The sequence below is a fragment of the Haliotis asinina genome, chromosome 13 (assembly GCF_037392515.1).
Source record: "Haliotis asinina isolate JCU_RB_2024 chromosome 13, JCU_Hal_asi_v2, whole genome shotgun sequence".
Lineage (NCBI taxonomy): Eukaryota > Metazoa > Mollusca > Gastropoda > Lepetellida > Haliotidae > Haliotis > Haliotis asinina.
The window spans coordinates 38596458-38614734 of record NC_090292.1 but is presented as its reverse complement, the minus strand read 5'-3'; the positions used below and the strand labels follow the sequence as shown (position 1 = coordinate 38614734).

General features: G+C 41.6%; 1 protein-coding gene across 5 annotated transcripts in view; it reads left to right on the top strand.

Moving 5' to 3' along the window:
- The first annotated feature begins 515 nt into the window (after positions 1-515).
- Positions 516-18277, top strand: part of LOC137260041 (uncharacterized) — a 36680-nt gene continuing 18918 nt past the window's right edge. Inside the window, exons 1-2 of one of the 5 annotated variants that reach the window (XM_067797727.1) lie at positions 516-895; positions 10835-10919. In XM_067797727.1, the coding sequence (XP_067653828.1) occupies positions 10904-10919 (16 nt within the window). In that variant the 5' untranslated portion in view covers positions 516-895; positions 10835-10903. Of the gene's footprint in view, positions 896-6646; positions 6836-7279; positions 7436-7495; positions 7586-10834; positions 10920-18277 lie in introns of those variants that run through there. The other 4 variants (XM_067797731.1, XM_067797728.1, XM_067797729.1 and 1 more) reach the window with 4 other exon arrangements.

Below are 18277 nucleotides of genomic sequence, written 5' to 3'. Positions count from 1 at the left end.
TAGCAATATCACATACTTTTTTGACAAAGAAGGACATATTCATATTACATACTTTATTGACAAAGAAGGACATAGTCATATTACATACATGACATACTGAAGGCGTCAAACCATCTACTGACGGCTTAAAATGGTATTTTAAATGACGGTTAAAAATCTTGTTCTATTATAATAACAAATATCTCAAATACAAACAGAAACGAAAACCGCTTGCAGGGGAAATACATTGTGGTAGACTCTTGCCTAATATTGGTTGTATATTCAAACTTGTCAACACACTTCACGTGCACCATTCATTACGTATATGTTGCAACATATATCGTTTGGACATACAACAGCAAAACAACAACCAAAGACAAAGGTATTTATTGTGTCGATACATTTATCGAGCTTATAGGTAAGCTGCAGAACTGTATGGTTAGAGGATCCCAACCTCCACAAATCCACTAACGGTTTGTTTATCTGACCATAGAGACGAACTCTCAACAGCTTGTCCAACACCTGGACTGAAGGTCACGTGACATAGCCTAGGTGAGAGGTGAGTGGCGCGAAGCCAGCAGTGAGCAGACGACAACATTTCTCTCTCGATATGAAGACCGCCCTCGGGGCAGATTGCCATTAACCTGCATTGTTTTCCTGGGGTGTAGCTGAGTCTGTGTGAAAGCAGACGGAGTGGTCGCTTGTGTACAACTGAAGGTGCTGATGTACATGTCGTCGTCCTGTCTGTGACACTGCAAGTACCTGGATCCAGCAGACCAGGGTACCGGCATTGTTTGCGTACTTTATAGTCGTGCAACCTTGGTATCAATATTGGTAGGATATCGACTCGTTACGTACACCTGAAAGATTCTAAAGTCGGAGCAGTTTGGTGCCTTTGAGAAGCATACATTGAATGGTAAGTTTTGTCACTTGAACTATTTTAGTTGCTTGTTTCCTTTACCAGACGACCACCATGGAGATGCTGCACACTTCCTTTAACTTGTTTGAAGTTCTGGGATGCTGTCTACCTGTGCAGATGTAAGTCGTGGCTTGTAGGCTAGGTCAGAGGTAAACCAGCAGTACAGATCCTCAATACATATTACTTCAAGTCGAATGTTATGATTGTCCCCTTTGTGAAGTGTGAATATAACGGCAGGGAACGGCAGGGAACAGCAGGTATTAGGACCGGATCAAGATGCCTCAGACCAGACACGCCTCACTGCTCCCAACATACCAATGTACGTTTACAGCTGTTCAGGTTCTAAGTGCAGTATTATTGATTTTGAAGTTCATTGTCAACCCTTTCAACCTGACATCAAGTGTACGCAGTTACGCACATTTCAAGTGGAGATCCTCCTGCGGAAACCGCGTTGCTGATAACATATCATAAACGAACCGGCAAAAGAAACTATAGCAAAGCAGAATTTCTACATTTCCGCAGTGACTCAATGGACTTGTTATTGTTGCTACTCCAATGAAATGACTGAGTGCATGTTGCCCATTCACCTGTTCTTAAGATACATTCTCCTTTTTCACAACGGTGGTGTGTCGTTTTGTAATATCGGTGATTTCGACATGGTATTGTTTCTTTTGCCCGTTAGTTTACATCAATTGTAAGGTTTGTTACGAAAGAGTCGCGGTACCCGGGATGGCGAGAAGTGACCCGTTGTTTACACATGATGCAGCCTTGTAGTTGTGTTGCTAGGATGGAGTTCCCATCACACGTCCATACTACTTTGTGGACATGGATGTGAGAAATGTACGCTGAGAAGCCACCAGTTTGAAAATATCATTAAAGTTCCTTGAAACAATTTATGTCGCATTTACCACACCCTAATGTATTTTGTTGAAGTGAAATAGGTGCTATTTGTTTGAGAATTCATAATTTTAGAACTATGACACAAAGGCTGTACTGTACCTTACATTTCATGTACATATGTTCATGGGACCCACTTAAGAAACGGGCATATTTGAAAGGTTCATTTGTAAATAATTGCGCAGATTATAGTTCAAGTGTCGACTTCTGAAAATGTTTTTGTCTCCAAACATTTGTTTTTAGTGAACATCACCCGAGTTTGAAATTACACGGATATGATTCTTGTCTGATTGCCCTTTGAAGATCTCGACTGCAACTCAATATTCGTGAGAGTTATTTGGGTTTATCATTTCCAGAATATTCTCCACTGTGGTAAGGAAGATGACAATATATCTTAATTCCTTCTGTATAATGCTAATCCATGTATCGAAAAATCGTTTTTACCGTAACGAACATTACTACTACAGTTTTGGAAACTTGAAGCATTACAAAATAATACATTTAAAGCAAAGATTACCTGACAAGTCTTGTTCTGCATTATGTACCCTAATAATCCACTCTGAACTTATAGTCAATGTATATACAGTAACTTTAATTTTCGACTTTTGACGTGGTCAAATGCATGCATGTTTTGAGAAGGAATAAGTAATAGATGTCATACAGAATATGTTCTATCATGTACATGTTAATAGGGTAAGATTACATTCCCTCAGTCTACAGTCCCACTCAGTAACCCCAAACTGGTTGTGTTTTCACATACATATGGATCACTGGATCACTAACACGTGAACTCCTCTATCCATAGTTCCAGTGTAACCATTATATAGATTATCTAGTTCTATCCCGGCTAAGCTTCTTACCAGTAGCGTGATTATTGTGCCACCCAGGATGTCATGTGGTCAAAGGGTCAGTGCATATCTGGGTGAGCTGACCGATACAGTGTCCCAGGATTCTATACAGACTGGGTAAATTTCATTGTTTCGATTTTTTCTCGGCCTCTTGCCATGCAGAGACCAAATCGAAGAGACGCGAGTACACAAGGTCTCAGAACAATTCATACAGCACGAGGGTTTTGCATGGATCCAATGTTTGTGCTTCTGACGGGGATAATTTGTCATCGCAGTAGTCAACAAATCGAATGACGATATAGCACCGATGAACGTGGTTTATTTGTTGACATCGAGATGAATAATACCCGTCAATTGACTCAAACCAGCTGGGGTATTTGCGGAGCCACCATGAGCAGCAGACCCCGTAACGACCTCTGCAGGACATGCGACATCGTTGATGGGCCACCGTCTTGTCATACTGCCATTGATCCTAATCATGGTATTATACAGAACAATGCGACCTTGATCTTAGCATCAAAAACCTGGCATTCTTCCATATCGCCGACTGAGTTGGCCATGCCTTGTGTCAAGACTTGCCAGTTGTGATCACAATATTAGTAATTGTTTACTGTATGACCGTCTTGTCGTCATGGCGATGATGACATTACGTGATCAGTAATGGTATACGGTGGAATCCTTTGCATGACATATATTTCCACACAATGTGGCTACAGAGAGTATAAGGACACATTTTCACCAGTAAGCCATGTTTTCATCCTGTGTTTCTCATTTAAGTGCTTAAGAGATCAGCTTTTCTGACTACTCGGTCCCTTTGCCATCAGGCGTGCCTAGATCATACACCTTTAATGGCATTTTTAGTACGAATAGCTTGTTTTGCTCCTACAGAGGGTTATGTATACCGTATCCTGAAACAGTCGGATGCCTGCCTCTTGTGCTCCGTGAGCCGTTATGTGTAGGTGTGCTCTCTAGGTTAATGAGTACAACCTTCAACAGTACGTCGATAACTGAGGCTTGTTCACTGATGCGTTGAGTTTTGCCTGAGCTTCAAAACCGTAATCAATTTAGAAAACATGCATGAATACTTAAAGGGACTAGCCAAAGGAAATATAGTTCTCACCGTAACTAAAATGTTGCATTTTCTGCAGCAAAGTATTTTGACCTGAATATTTCATCGAATACGCCAGTGCTGCGAACTACAGACTTGACTAACAATAGCAGCTTTCTAGTGTCTCACGTGACATCCTATACGTAACATTTCTCACCAAAGTCTTTCAAATCACGATCGCAGCCCCACAAACAGGCTCCACAAACAGAGGTATAAATCTAAATCTATCTAAATCTTTACAGCAAAAGGTGGCCACACAGTGTATTTTTCTGACGATGTGCATTTTCATATAACTGGGATTGTAATAAGTGCAGACTGTGAGAATAATGTCAGAAGTTTCTCCACGTTTGTTCACCAGTCATACGTTTATGCCGTACGTCCATGTAAACAAACACCATGTCTGTGATGGTGAGAGGATCCTCACTTTATATGCCTTCATGTGCTACATTTTACATTTTGTTGTGATGGGCAGTAAGACTGAAAGATTCAGCAATGGTGTTGAGTACATGGTCTGAGTCTGAAACGTGTGTCCAGTCACAAGTAGATAAACTTCTGCATGGCTCGTTCCCCCTACGCGACTGTTTGACTAGAGTTGAGAGACGTATCAGGGAGGTGGCTAGCCAAACATGGTCACATTTGTGTTGACATTTTGTTTCAAACTGGTTTCAAAAGTCGCCATTTTCCCCCAGAAGGTTAGAGGTGAGGACCTGCGGTTTTCAACATAAGCACAATTAGACATGGTAGTCCTTTGAAGACCTGCGCCCAGTACCAGGAGTTGTCAGTAATATAGCAGCAGGTTGAATATAAATAAGGGGCACTTGGTCTGCACACGTGTGGATATGTCAGTAATGTAGCAGCAGGTTGAATATAACGTGCACTTGGTCTGCACACGTGTGGATATGTCAGTAATATAGCAGCAGGTTGAATATAACAGGCACGTGGTCTACACAGTGTGGATCTGTCAGTAATATAGCAGCAGGATGAATATAAGGGGCACTTGGTCTGCACACGTGTAGATATGTCAGTAATATAGCAGCAGGTTGAATATAACGTGCACTTGGTCTACACAGTGTGGATATGTCAGTAATATAGCAGCAGGTTGAATATAACGTGCACTTGGTCTGCACACGTGTGGATATGGCAGTAATGTAGCAGCAGGCTGAATATAACGTGCACTTGGTCTACATAGTGTGGATATGTCAGTAATATAGCAGCAGGTTGAATATAACGGGCACTTTGTCTGCACACGTGTGGATATGTCAGTAATATAGCAGCAGGTTGAATATAACGTGCACGTGGTCTACACAGTGTGGATCTGTCAGTAATATAGCAGCAGGTTGAATATAAGGGGCACTTGGTCTGCACACGTGTGGATATGTCAGTAATATAGCAGCAGGTTGAATATAAGGGGCACTTGGTCTGCACACGTGTGGATATGTCAGTAATATAGCAGCAGGTTGAATATAACGTGCATTTGGTCTACACAGTGTGGATATGTCAGTAATATAGCAGCAGGTTGAATATAACGTGCACTTGGTCTACACAGTGTGGATATGTCAGTGTTATAGCAGCAGGTTGAATATAACGTGCATTTGGTCTACACAGTGTGGATATGTCAGTAATATAGCAGCAGGTTGAATATAACGTGCACTTGGTCTACACAGTGTGGATATGTCAGTGTTATAGCAGCAGGTTGAATATAACGTGCACTTGGTCTACACAGTGTGGATATGTCAGTAATATAGCAGCAGGTTGAATATAACGGGCACTTGGTCTACACAGTGTGGATATGTCAGTAACTTAGAAACAAGTTGAATATAAGTTGTACTTGATCTAAAAAAAATAGCACAATATGAAAGTTACCGCGTAAAGGAGTTAAAGTGAGGTTGAAACTGGTTTCTTAGCTGCCCTTCTAATAATGTATATTCTTGCTCTTCCGAGTCACCGGTGAAAAAGTGTTTCGTTTTTTCACTTAGACGTTGAAATTATGGCGTGCGTGGAAAGAACAGTATATTAAACAGCCCGTAAACACAGGGTAGTATTCATGTCGGAAAGTGGACTAAATATGAGTTACAGCAATCTCCACGGCCGGGACTCGTGACAGTAATAACTGTTTTCAGAAGGTGGTAGCCAACCCATAAACACCGTGCCCGAGACTGACTGCCACTGGGAGCCCCTCTGTTGTACCACGTGGCAATACAAGAGATACAAGCTGAAATCTTTATTCATCTGAAGAAACCTCAAGGCTGAGGTATAATCTGATAGCTTAGATGTAGAAATGTTTGATTTTCTTGTAGACATTTTCCCAAGGTTCGACACTTTTATACATTTTAGCATTGTTACAATGTTAAATATGCTAGAGTTAAGCTTTGAAACTATGGTTGGTTCATATGAAAGGGAGGTTTGACATCCCCTGCATAAATACAGCATAGTGTACATACGAGAAATGTCGACCTTGATTGTACGGTGTCAGACCCAAGCAAAAGTGCAATGGCGGCGATTGCATGTGCCCTGAAATAACATAAGCATAAGACGCAGATAAGCAAACGTGTATTTGTCCAATCCAGATAGAAGATTAGTTAAGTCACATACATATTCTGCAGTGTCTGTGTCACGATGTGTCAGGGGCATTGATCTCAGCTTAAAGAATACCTGATCCAGTGAACGATGTGACTTGATCGCACGCACAGACTTGGCAACACTTTGTCTCGCTATGTCAAGGCAGACGAGATGCCAGACCCTTGGAGCGGGCAAACAAGCCTAGATCTGGACAGATCGTGATTACTCAAGCTTACATGGTCAAACAAATGTGAACTCTCCTTGAGCTCGGTACCTCTGCTTTTCATCTCATTCTGTTTTGGTCATGTGCCTTTGCCTTACTGAGCACGTGTGTCGTAAATGTGACGCTCCGATTTGCGGTAATTGGCTGCAGCAGACGATTTCCGCTTGGAAATTGTTCAGGGAATGGCATAATATCAGCTCAGCCCAAGCTAAATGCCACACTGAATATCACTGTTCAGGTTTGGTGCTTAATCGGCTACAGTTGTCAGTGAGATCGGAGGTGCAAGGCGGGTGCTGTTGAAGGCAAGTGACTGTTGATGGGAGGGGTGGGTAAGACTGCATGCATCATGACGCCTTCATGAGCACTGTGTACTAATTAAAGTAGAGTGAGTGGAACCATGGAAGATGGTGTACGCATTTCCATTTGTTGAAGTAACTTGTGTCTGTCTATTGTGGAGTGCATTTGCAAATGATGTTCAGAAACAAACTTGCCCTGTCTATTCTTATTGCTGATGAGGTGTTTGTGGCTGATTCCCTGTGATTGCATTGTACGAATATAGATGGCTGTACACATTCCACTGATTAGGTTCTTACCTCACACACTAAGTTCCCTGAGGCTACTGACTAAAATCGTTTCGTTAGATACTTGTGATTGCCAATGTCTGGTACATGAATAGAGCAGGATAGCGTGCAAATATTTCATTTTCCACATAGAACCTGTTTTACTCTGCGCAATGTTATGACGACGTAGTCACAGGCGTCGCTGTGTGCCCGATACCTATCTACCCTGCAGGGAGTTTCACTCACATCACCGACGCTGGCTGTTAAATACCAGGGACACCCTCGGGTAAAGATATTTTAACAAAAGAATGAATCCGATATTATAGCGACATTCAAGTATAGGCAAGTATTTGGAAGGCTGATTATTATCGCTTTACGTTACCAGTATATTATGTATAGAACACATGGGTGCTACCACATGGGGATTACCAGTGATTGTTGAAGTGAATGGTATTCGCGAGTAACACCGCTCATTCCGAGTGTTTGGTGAAGGTAAGTCACTCCAGTACTACATCCAGTATTTTGTTAGGATTACGTCCATGGTTGGTGAACTGGTTTACGGTTAGATGTGCTGTTGGCTCCTCACACAATAAGTTAAGGTATTCCGTACGTCCTGTTTTCTTCGAAAATATGTTCATGTCGGCCATAAAACCAGTGCCTGTAGGTGCGCGCATGTGTGTGATTACAGTCTGTGAATGTAATATACTCAAGAACAACCGTTAGTGTGATTAACACATTTCTTTATATAAATGAGATACTAGTAAACATTATCACGCATTTCAATATTCTTTATGATACACTTAATCCGTAACCCACATAAGGCGCTGTCGGTAGGCTTTCTTTGCACGTGGTTTTCGTGCTCGCAAGAAGATCGTGGGAAAAATTGCATGAAACCCGCCCTTTAGTGTGACTCTAAACATCGAATCTTTGTCTCCCAAATCATTGTTTAGACGTCGATGAGTTTGAAAAATACACAGTTAGAAGAATCGGCTTGCATTTCTGGAAATTGGAAATTGGAAAATGCTGGAAGTTGCAACACACCAACGCAACGTTGCAGACCGTCCCCGGAGTGGCCATCCACCTGTAACCACGCCACGTAACGATCGTTTGATTTGAACCATCTACCTGCCAGCCACCCCCGAACTCAAAAATGGACCGATGTAACATGAACAGTAGCAAACATATAATACTCAATTAAGCGCTGATCACAAACAAAACTTCAGCCAATCTCTGTGAGGTTTTTTGCAGAATTTGTCCTAAAAAAGAAAGCTATTTAACAGACAATCATTAAAATATTGACACAGTTCATCATGTGTTACGAGGGAGGAGTGCAGAGAAAGGGACAGCCAGGTGTTCGATAAGCACGTACACAAGTGCCAACAAACTTATTGATTCATTAACCTGTGCTGTGCAGCCTCCATTCTTTCTCGCACACAATCATGACAGTGCGTTAGACTGCAATCCATCGGTCCACTTTCCACTTAAACGGACTGTAGTGTCAACAGGATATCACCAAAGACCATTCGCCGGCGTCTGGCCGCACATGGAATACACGCCAGACGAAAGTTTTTGATATTATGTCACCAACATCTGCCACTGCAGTAGTGCAGACAACATCTGCAGTGGTGACCACGTTAGTAGAGATATATATTCTTCACACTGATGACTTCAGATGCACCTTAACCGAGCAGATGACCAAACCCGAGTTTACGTCGTAAGCGTTATGTTAAGATCTGTATCCATGAGGTTTTGGTTTTGATTTCGGGTTTAGGGTGGGATAAGGAGTATGGGATAATGGCCTCAGCTATACACGAGATTATTTATTCAGTCTTCATACTATTTCTCCAAGAGAATGGTCCATGATGATCTCCCAGTCGGACAACGCCAGTTTGATGTAGTCTCTAGTTTGAGTTAGGAGTTCTTGACGCAATTATGGGACAATATCCAACAGTCACCCTTCAAGGACTCCGACAAGTGCTTCCACAAAATGCCATGCCACTAGAAATCTTGCGACGTTTCATTGGTTCTTTGAGGCGCAGGTGTCAGTCATACATCATGCTGGTGGTGAACACGTAATTGACTGTGAAATTCATTTTTGGCCGTTCTCGGACTGTGACTTATGTCTGCCAGAAGCATACCCAGGAAAGAAGAGAAGTGTACGCACGACTGGACTTTCGTGGGGGTTATCGGCAAGGCCTGCCTTCTAGAAAATTTTCAAAAACTGCTGGCTCTAGACAGCATTTGCTGCTATAATTTCCTGAATAAATGTATTTCAATATTTTCATAAAATATATTTTCATAGGGAAGTTACTGAAATTTAACTGATAAATTGATACATTGATAACAGAAGTCAATACACACATTTATGTAAAAGAGACTTTTATCCAAAAGAGACCCCGTAGCCTAGTGCTAGTTATACCGGCTGAAGCCAATTGTTTTCTAGTGTTGCATGTAGTGAACACATGCTGAATACTAAAATGATTGTTCCTGATTACTTTCTTTATACACACAATTTGTACAAGTGACAACTGTGTGGTTCAACAAGAAAAGGTCTGTATTCTGTGAAGTAAACTTTATTGCTATCAGCATGTTTTGTAAAGTCTTGAAATGCCTTAACTTTTGAGCAGCAAATTACTCACTGACAAGGTATGTGTTTACTGGCATGTTTTTGCGTACGTGGGTATGTGCAAGTGATGATATGTGGATATCATCCATGTTCGATCTAAAGTACGTCTTGAACTAAGTGTTGGCACGTGGCTAAAGTGCTTAATGGCAGGTACGTCTTGAACTAAGTGTTGGCACGTGGCTAAAGTGCTTAATGGCAGGTACGTCTTGAACTAAGTGTTGGCACGTGGCTAAAGTGCTTAATGGCAGGTACGTCTTGAACTAAGTGTTGGCACGTGGCTAAAGTGCTTAATGGCAGGTACGCTACTGTCTGCCCAAAAAGATGAAAATAGGCTTATTGCAAACTTGTTGTGGAATCATTTTCTTGCAGTATTAATAAATAGTAATAATATTATGCAATATCATAAAAATGTCAGACATTAATTCACATGTCTGACTTCATGAAAGTCATACTAAGATTTGCTACTGAGTATAGAATGCTGATATGACCTTAGCGTTATAGAACACCTACACTAGATACATCGTCACACAGATGTCTAGCTCTACTTACACACGTCAACACCTAAATACATCGTCACACAGACATCTAGCTTTACTGCCACATGACAAGACTAGATACATTGTTAAACATACATACTATTTTCCAGGACAACGCCAAGACATATCGCTCCAAAATTGTAATCCTCTGAAGGTTTTCATTCCATCCCATTCCCACAACCGAATACATGTATACATCGATTCAGTCATGCTATACTAACAATGATAATACTAAGGTACCTAATTAGCGCTGGAAACCACCATGACGAGCATATTTTAAACACCTACAGCATGGTGGAGTCGGCTGCGTGCACTATTCACTCCAACCTGGTTCTGTATCTATGAATAAACGCGGGTATGAATAATGTAAATGTCCACAACTGATGTCGGTGTGTATCCCAGAACTACTACTGTAACCGCTGGCCTGTACACACGAGGCAGGCAATCAGGATGACTTTGCCCGGATTCCGTTACCTCCCAGCGACGACGTGTTCCGGCAGCAATTAACACCGCCCTGTTGCGTGTGTCATCACGAGATTTTACAGAACTATTCTAATAAAACATTTATTTCCATTTCAGACGTAGCCGGGAAGAGTAAGTGTGCCGGCTGTTGCCTACAAGCTGACCTGGATTATACAGCGTGAAACAATGGCGAATGTTACAGGTAGGAGAATGTTAGTTTTTACCACACCTGTGGCGAGGTTCACTCAATCAGTCATCCTGTAACGTTTTGCTCACCGAGTGACACATTTGTGAGTAACGTCTCCACCAGGGATGTTGCTGCCTCTGTCTGTATTGGTCAAACCTATTTCTACTTTTGTCATGACATGGGGAAGCATGGTTGTTGACACTGAAGCACATCGGTGTAAACATCAGCACGAGTATCAACTTCACGCCTCACCTTCCTACCAGCTGTTGCACTAAGCAATAATTTCCTTATTTTTTCAACCAGCACCAAACCAAACATGCTGTGCAATCTTGTGGTTGCCAAAGCAAGCTCAATGTAATTCTACGGTGACATCTCAACTCACGATATAGTGCAGAGTATAACGGTTACACGTGCATGGTGCGGTCCGGGTAATCGTATATATGTATATATGTTTATGTCAGTGTACTCATTGTTTCATGTATAGAATTATATTGAGACAGTGTTCACAGGTAGGGACTGTTGTTTGTTGTGATTACTGGGGGGACATGAGCGCAACTGTCACGTGTCGTATCAGCGATAGCATGAAAACAGTGTCCGACAGAAATTCTGCCGACATTCATTACGTGCCACGTTGTAGCAGACCTCATGACAATATAATGACGAAGCTGGTCGGATCCCTGGTTCCATGCCAGTGTTACCATCACGATATCAGCCAGTCATGGAGGCCGGATTATGTCTCAGCACATACCTTCTGTGAGAATTAATTCGCAAAATCATAAAAGGAATGGCTTGCCCCATGAAATACCTCTTAGCTGGCCTAGATGGAAGTAGGAGTTACTGCACGTGTGGTGTGTTAGAGCGGACCTAGTTCCCATCGCGCAAATTTCTAAGTCGTAAGTCACGATTCCCCTCCTTTCCGAACTTACGTCGTTGCAAACTCCGTACATCGGTCTCGTCTGCAGACCTGCTATCCACAAGATAGATACGGGCTTCAGACGGCAGTGCGTTAAACAATGCATGGACGGATATATATTCAATGTGATTAGGAAGTAATAGATTTCCTTGTAGAGAACACTCTAATTTCAGCTGAAGTGAAAGACGTTCTGACGCATTAAATTAATCAGATTCCCAGCAACAGGCAGGTATTTGTGGAATGAGAGTTGTGAAGTTAGGAGTACTGTCTCCATGGCAACAAATTGTAAATGCATGTCAGGGACATATACCCCAGAGGCGGCTATAAAAAGTATGTATGGCGTGCTGCAACTACTAAACAGCTATCTTTATCCGCGGGGTACGGCTGAAGTGTTCTGGCCGTGTCACTGGTGAACACATCCTGCAGTTGTTCCTCACGGGAAGCGCCAAGCTGTCAGCCCCAGGCTGGCTGTGATTGCTCCTAGAGCCGCCCACTTGGGTTACACCGGCTCGTACTTTCACGGAAAGAGGGGGCACTTTCCTGGTAGACAATCTGAGGTTTCTACTCGGTGGTTGAGAAGATATTGTAATTATCAATGCATCACATTATAGGTGAGGCCTTTTCTGTTGGGCCAGGGGAACCCAAACCACGGCCTTTTTGAAAGGTCAGACAAAACTTGTATTGAATGATGAAGATGTATCGTGTTCATATGGAATGTTTAGAAAGCGGAGGAACACTATGAACCTTCCGTGAGCTGTCGGTCAAGCATCAGCAGCTGTGGGTAATATCGAATGTGTAGACTGAGGAACTTCTATGAATCAAATCACGAGGATGCTCAATTGTGGATTTCAACACAGTAAAAATATTCTGTTGTTTTGCAAATAATTCCCCGTGATTGGAAGGTGGTCTAAGTTGTGTTAAATGTTCTGTCATTATTCCATCTACAGCGACATGCCCTCGGGTTTTCGGCGTGATCAGGATTACGATCTTACGAGAACACCCAGGAAGGGTGTATATTTGACACTGTGTTGGAATGAGCTTTGTAACATGTGTACAAACACTACTGCGCTCATTTATAGTCTGAAATATGGTCACTAACCCCAAATCATACCAGGTCTAAAATAGGATGATGCTCCTGCCTGTTTCAGAGTTGTCAGACCAAACAATAGCATTATATTTAGTAGGCGCACAAACCCATTTAAGTGGTCTTGCATTCCGAGACATATCGGATTATTATCCCCCATTATAATAACCCCTCACCAATGCTATAGTGATGTTGATGTGCCGGATGGGTTTCACTAGTGTTGAAATACCATTGTTTCAAATGGTCTGCCAAGTGCTCTGATGTGCGTACATGTATTTATCCTGTAGAGCAGGTATGGTTATTGGGCATGCGCCCTGTCATGTTATGTGTCTCACTACACACGTGACAATAACATTTGCAAAGTACCAACATTACAAAAGAGTATTTACCTTTGAGCAGGTAATACTTGTAGATCACTACAAATAAAAACAGTTATTGTATACTAAGTAGGCCAGGGTCGTGAATATTCAAAAGGCCTCTTAGGCATCGTAGAGATTTGTCATTAAGGCACGACAGACAAGTTTGATTGTGAGGTCGAACCCGATTTGTCCCACGCATGCTTTAGAATTATCAGCACCATGCCAGTTTACTTCAGCCAATAAAACAGCGGGAACTGACCTCTGACCTCCTCACTCTCTCACTCAGTACACATTTTCCACTAACCCTACTACTTGAGATATGTTGAACACACTATAGTGAAGTTGATGCATGTCAGCATCAGACGTTGTGATCTGCAGCTTATCCCGCCACACGGCATGTAGTGAAGGTCACACAGCACCAACATTACAAACACAAGGATATATCACGTATTGTTGTAGGCAGCGTTATTCTCCCAATGTCACTTGAAGAACAGTGTTTATTTTCCTGTTATTTTCGATGTCCTCCACAGTGTTGACAAATGTAGTGGCGTTATTCGTATATGTTACCTAGCAAACACCTCAGGCGAGAAGACTGTGAGCAGAAGATATTGACATCAGGGACACTGTCAATGTTGAGTGTATTCCAAGTAAACACTCCATTCGACGTACGTAGAAATACAGCTGGAAGACAGGTAAAGCCCTAGGTTGCTTAAGACAATGGCTTTTGTTGTCGTGACCTCCCAGTATGTAGGGTTTATTGTCAAGGTGAAGGGGACGTGTGTACGGGATGAGAGGCTACAGTCTCAGTCTTGTCAAGTGATGGACATTGGATAAGGGTCCTGTCGAGCAGAACACGGCCAGACAAAACAAGCCTCAATCATCGAAAACAGTGAATACATGAAGAATCCAACCCAAATTTCTTTTGACATAACACACTTTTGAGAAAACCCACTTTTATGAACACGTGGTGATATATTTGATAACAAAAGACACAAGGGTGAGATTCTATTTATCGTCCAATACCATGCTTTGTTTGTCGTTCAAGAGAAGTTGCAAACGTGACAAGGTCATCTGAAGACTGAATAGACATCAATACAGATATCAACAATACTGAATTACCTTGGAAGGAATTCGTTTTGGATCATAGAGCTTGGGAATGTACACATAACTAACAGCATAAAATATGAAATTACTAAAAAGATAAAAAGAGATAAGTACTAGTATTTGTTTAAAAATATTTAAATGAATAAGATGATGACTGAGCATTCAACATTTGGAACAAATCTTGAACATGATCTTCTACGAGCGATATCTACTCTGTACGGTGATAAGTGGCAGAGCAGGATTTGACCATACGTGCCATAAAAGGCGACTAGGTTTGTAGGTGGTCAGGTTCGCTGACAGGGTTGACACATGTCATCGGTTCCCAACTGCGCACATCGATGCTCATGTTGATGATCACTGGATTGCCTGGTTCAGACTCGATTATTTACAGGCCGCCGCCATATAGCTGGAATATTGCTGTGTGTGGCGTAAAACTAAACTCACTCATTTGACCATCAGGAACACTTATAACACATAGATAAACATATCATATAGCATAGGGTAAGGAGTAAGTCATCACGTAAGTTTGGTATTTCAAAACTTGATTTATCCGTTGACAAGTGTTGATTATCATGTTTCAACGAGTTTTTCTTAAATTCTGTATCTCATTCTTTCTGAACTCTGTCTCATATAATGTTGCGTACTGCAATATGTTATCAATGTTTGCGCTTTAAGAGAATACACCGTGATGGCACAGCCTCAGCTACTGTATTCACGCATCCACACTTCTCCAGGTCTGTTGTGGGTCTTTTCAACGCTGATTTAAGCTTAAGTGATAAATAACTTCCTGTGCTTAACTCTGTTAGACATTACAAATTCATTACACGTGCATTTCCACACGCATCTAACTTGTTTTGTCATCCTGAGTTTTCAAATGCACCTTTAATGTTAGTTCCCGTTCGATATACTATATAACATACTCTCTGCAATAAAAAGAAGACTTTATCTGTCTGAATACGTTTGAAAATACACTTGAGATATATGGTATTTATCTCGCTAGGTAGGTTTGGAAATACACTTGAAATATATGGTGTTTATCTCGCTAGGTAGGTTTGGAAATACAGTTGAAATATATGGTGTTTATCTCGCTAGGTAGGTTTGGAAATACAGTTGAAATATATGGTGTTTATCTCGCTAGGTAGGTTTGGAAATACACTTGAAATATATGGTGTACAGTGGTAATACAACAGTTTGTCTTGCAATCAAAATAGAAACGCTTCATGTCGCTAATTAGGTTTTGAAATACGGTCGACATGGAAACACTGAAATTGTTTGGAAATGTTAGAGCTGCACTAAAGATGTTATCTAATGGGATATTGTTAGGCCACCTACATTCCTTGAGCACGGCTCCTAAAGTATACAGGGTCAGTCGGTGTGGGCTTCGTCGGCATTGTTTGATTTGCACTATCTCTCCTCATCCTCAGGTAGACATGGGAGCTTCTATATTTAGTTATATAATTACTCAGCGTACCAACAACGACAGACAATGACGATAAGGTGCACTGGAACTGGGGAGAACGACCACAGTATACAGAGAAAGGAAAGATATTTCATTTAAATGTCAGTCATATAAACGTGTGCGGCCATCACTGATCTGTGATACACTAAATGTATACTGGACATGTTGTACAGGAAAGTACTCTAATAAAAGATTAACACTTCAAAATATGATAAAAGGTAAAAGATGCATAAAATACTGTACGACCCACTGAGGTGATGATATTAAGTGGCTTAACAGACTGTACCTACCAGCAGCTTCCGTTGTGTTAGTGCATTAGCTAACGCTAACAAAGTAACCTGTTGTACCAGCAGAATATATAATGTTCAGCATTGTCCTCTTAATCCACATGGCGCATGGAGATTCTAACCATAATCAGACTATTGTCATGCTTAACACAGCGATATTTAATATGTTATTTCTTTAAAGGAACTGCTTTAAGGACTAGCACATGGCTGTTATGCTTTATGATTTCTGTAGCAGCACCAACTGTTTATTGTCGACATAAGAAAACTCATGTCACTAGTTGATTCAGCAGACGCTGAATCGTTGCATGAAGCAGTTTCCTTGGTCAGCCCATTTGCATATTTATCGAATCGTAATGCCAAGTTCATCCCACCTATAACACTATCAATATACCATACAGAATGAGGGATTTGATCTGACACTCATAACCCTCACAATCTTCACTACTTCGTTTGTCTATTGAATATTGAGGTGATGATAACGTAGAGATATGTGTATTTTCACAAAAAGATCTTGTGGTCCGGCAATATGTTCTGTACAATATCTGCGATCCACATCGATCAGCGACCTCGGCTGGACCTCTTCCTCCATGAAGCCGTGCCTATCATGCCGGCCACATTATCTGATCCAAGACAGCAACGCCCGCTTCACACAGACTGTATAATCTGCCGAGACTTCCGAGACGTTCCTCTAACTATAGAGACTAGAAAGTAAGGGTTTAACACCCCAACCCAAACACACGATCCCCGGGGTGTCACCTTCATTACCATTCGTCTTATCCGTCGGTGATTTGGATAAAGCATACTGTCCCAAAGTTTAGGTACTTGACATGCAGTATAGGAAAGTTCTTTATTTGTGTCTGGCAAGTGCGAAGAGGAGGGTGTATGTGTGAATGAAATGTGTCAAAATTGGGGTGGTTTTGGTTTATAATTTACGTTCTTGATTTCCTAATGGATATATATTATAATCTACTTGAACAGGCCATGTACGTTTTATTGTTGGACATCGTTGTTTCTTTGTGTGGTTGGTTCGATGATTTTTAACTCCACATCCAGCATCAGTCCAATTATATCTTGAGAATACAGTGATACTCAATCAAGCCTGAGTGCATGGCTGTCCAATTCCTCACTACCCAGTTGGTTCTTACGAAAAGTTATTAGGTCGGTTTGGTCATACTGCTGGTTTAACAGTTACTTCCATCTTAGTTTCGCAAATCTACATATAAGCGACAAAGTACAAGTGTTACTGGGTTCGGTTGAGTAGGCTAGTGGTTTAAGAGTTAAGTTGTCACGCCGAAGACCCGGGTTCGACTCCCTACATAAGCACAACTTGTGTGATGACCATCGGTTTCCTCCGCCAAGATATTCCTGGGATATTTCTAAAAGTGGCGTAAAACTGAACTCAATCACTCTTTTACGATGTATTACTTGTTTTACCATTTTCGTCTCTTCAAAACGTCACACACTGATTCAAGGTCGTCATGAATGATCATTTTGTGAGCTTATATGTTTGTTGGCACATGTTAAAGTTTAATAACTGTATTGCTGTCCACGTTGTTATGTTTCATGTCTTTGTGAGGTCGAGTGTCCGCATGTGCTGTAGGTCATCCTGAGAGGTGAAATGTCAGTGTGAAGGTCCCGCTCTGCGTGACACACAGACGGAAGGGACCTTCTTCACACATGGTTGGTGTGTGGATTATAGCATGTGACATGTCGACACACCAGTCGGGGCAGATTTCCGTGTCGGCCATGATATAAGGTCTCTGTTACATCCCTTCGTGTTCAGCATTGTCAGGTGTCAACATGGCGTCTACTGGTGTACTATTCTCGCGGATATCCGGAATATTGTACGGATTTAAAAACATTCTAATATCTAACGGTTGCTTACCATTTAATATCAGAAAGGGCATTTATTTGTTTAACTATGATAGCAAAATATTTCCTTGTTGAAATCTTGGCTACAGCAATCGATGGACAGACAGATTGTGTGTATGAAACTAACGACGATGTTATGATCAAAAGCTGTAGCTCCGATTTTGGGTGTTTGATTTGGTTTGCCATGGTTTACCAATGGCACTGTTCGATGCGTATTATATATATTATAAACCGTATTCAGTGTGATACTAACCCATCTTACTGACTGCAAGGGTTACTTTACTGACTATGAAAC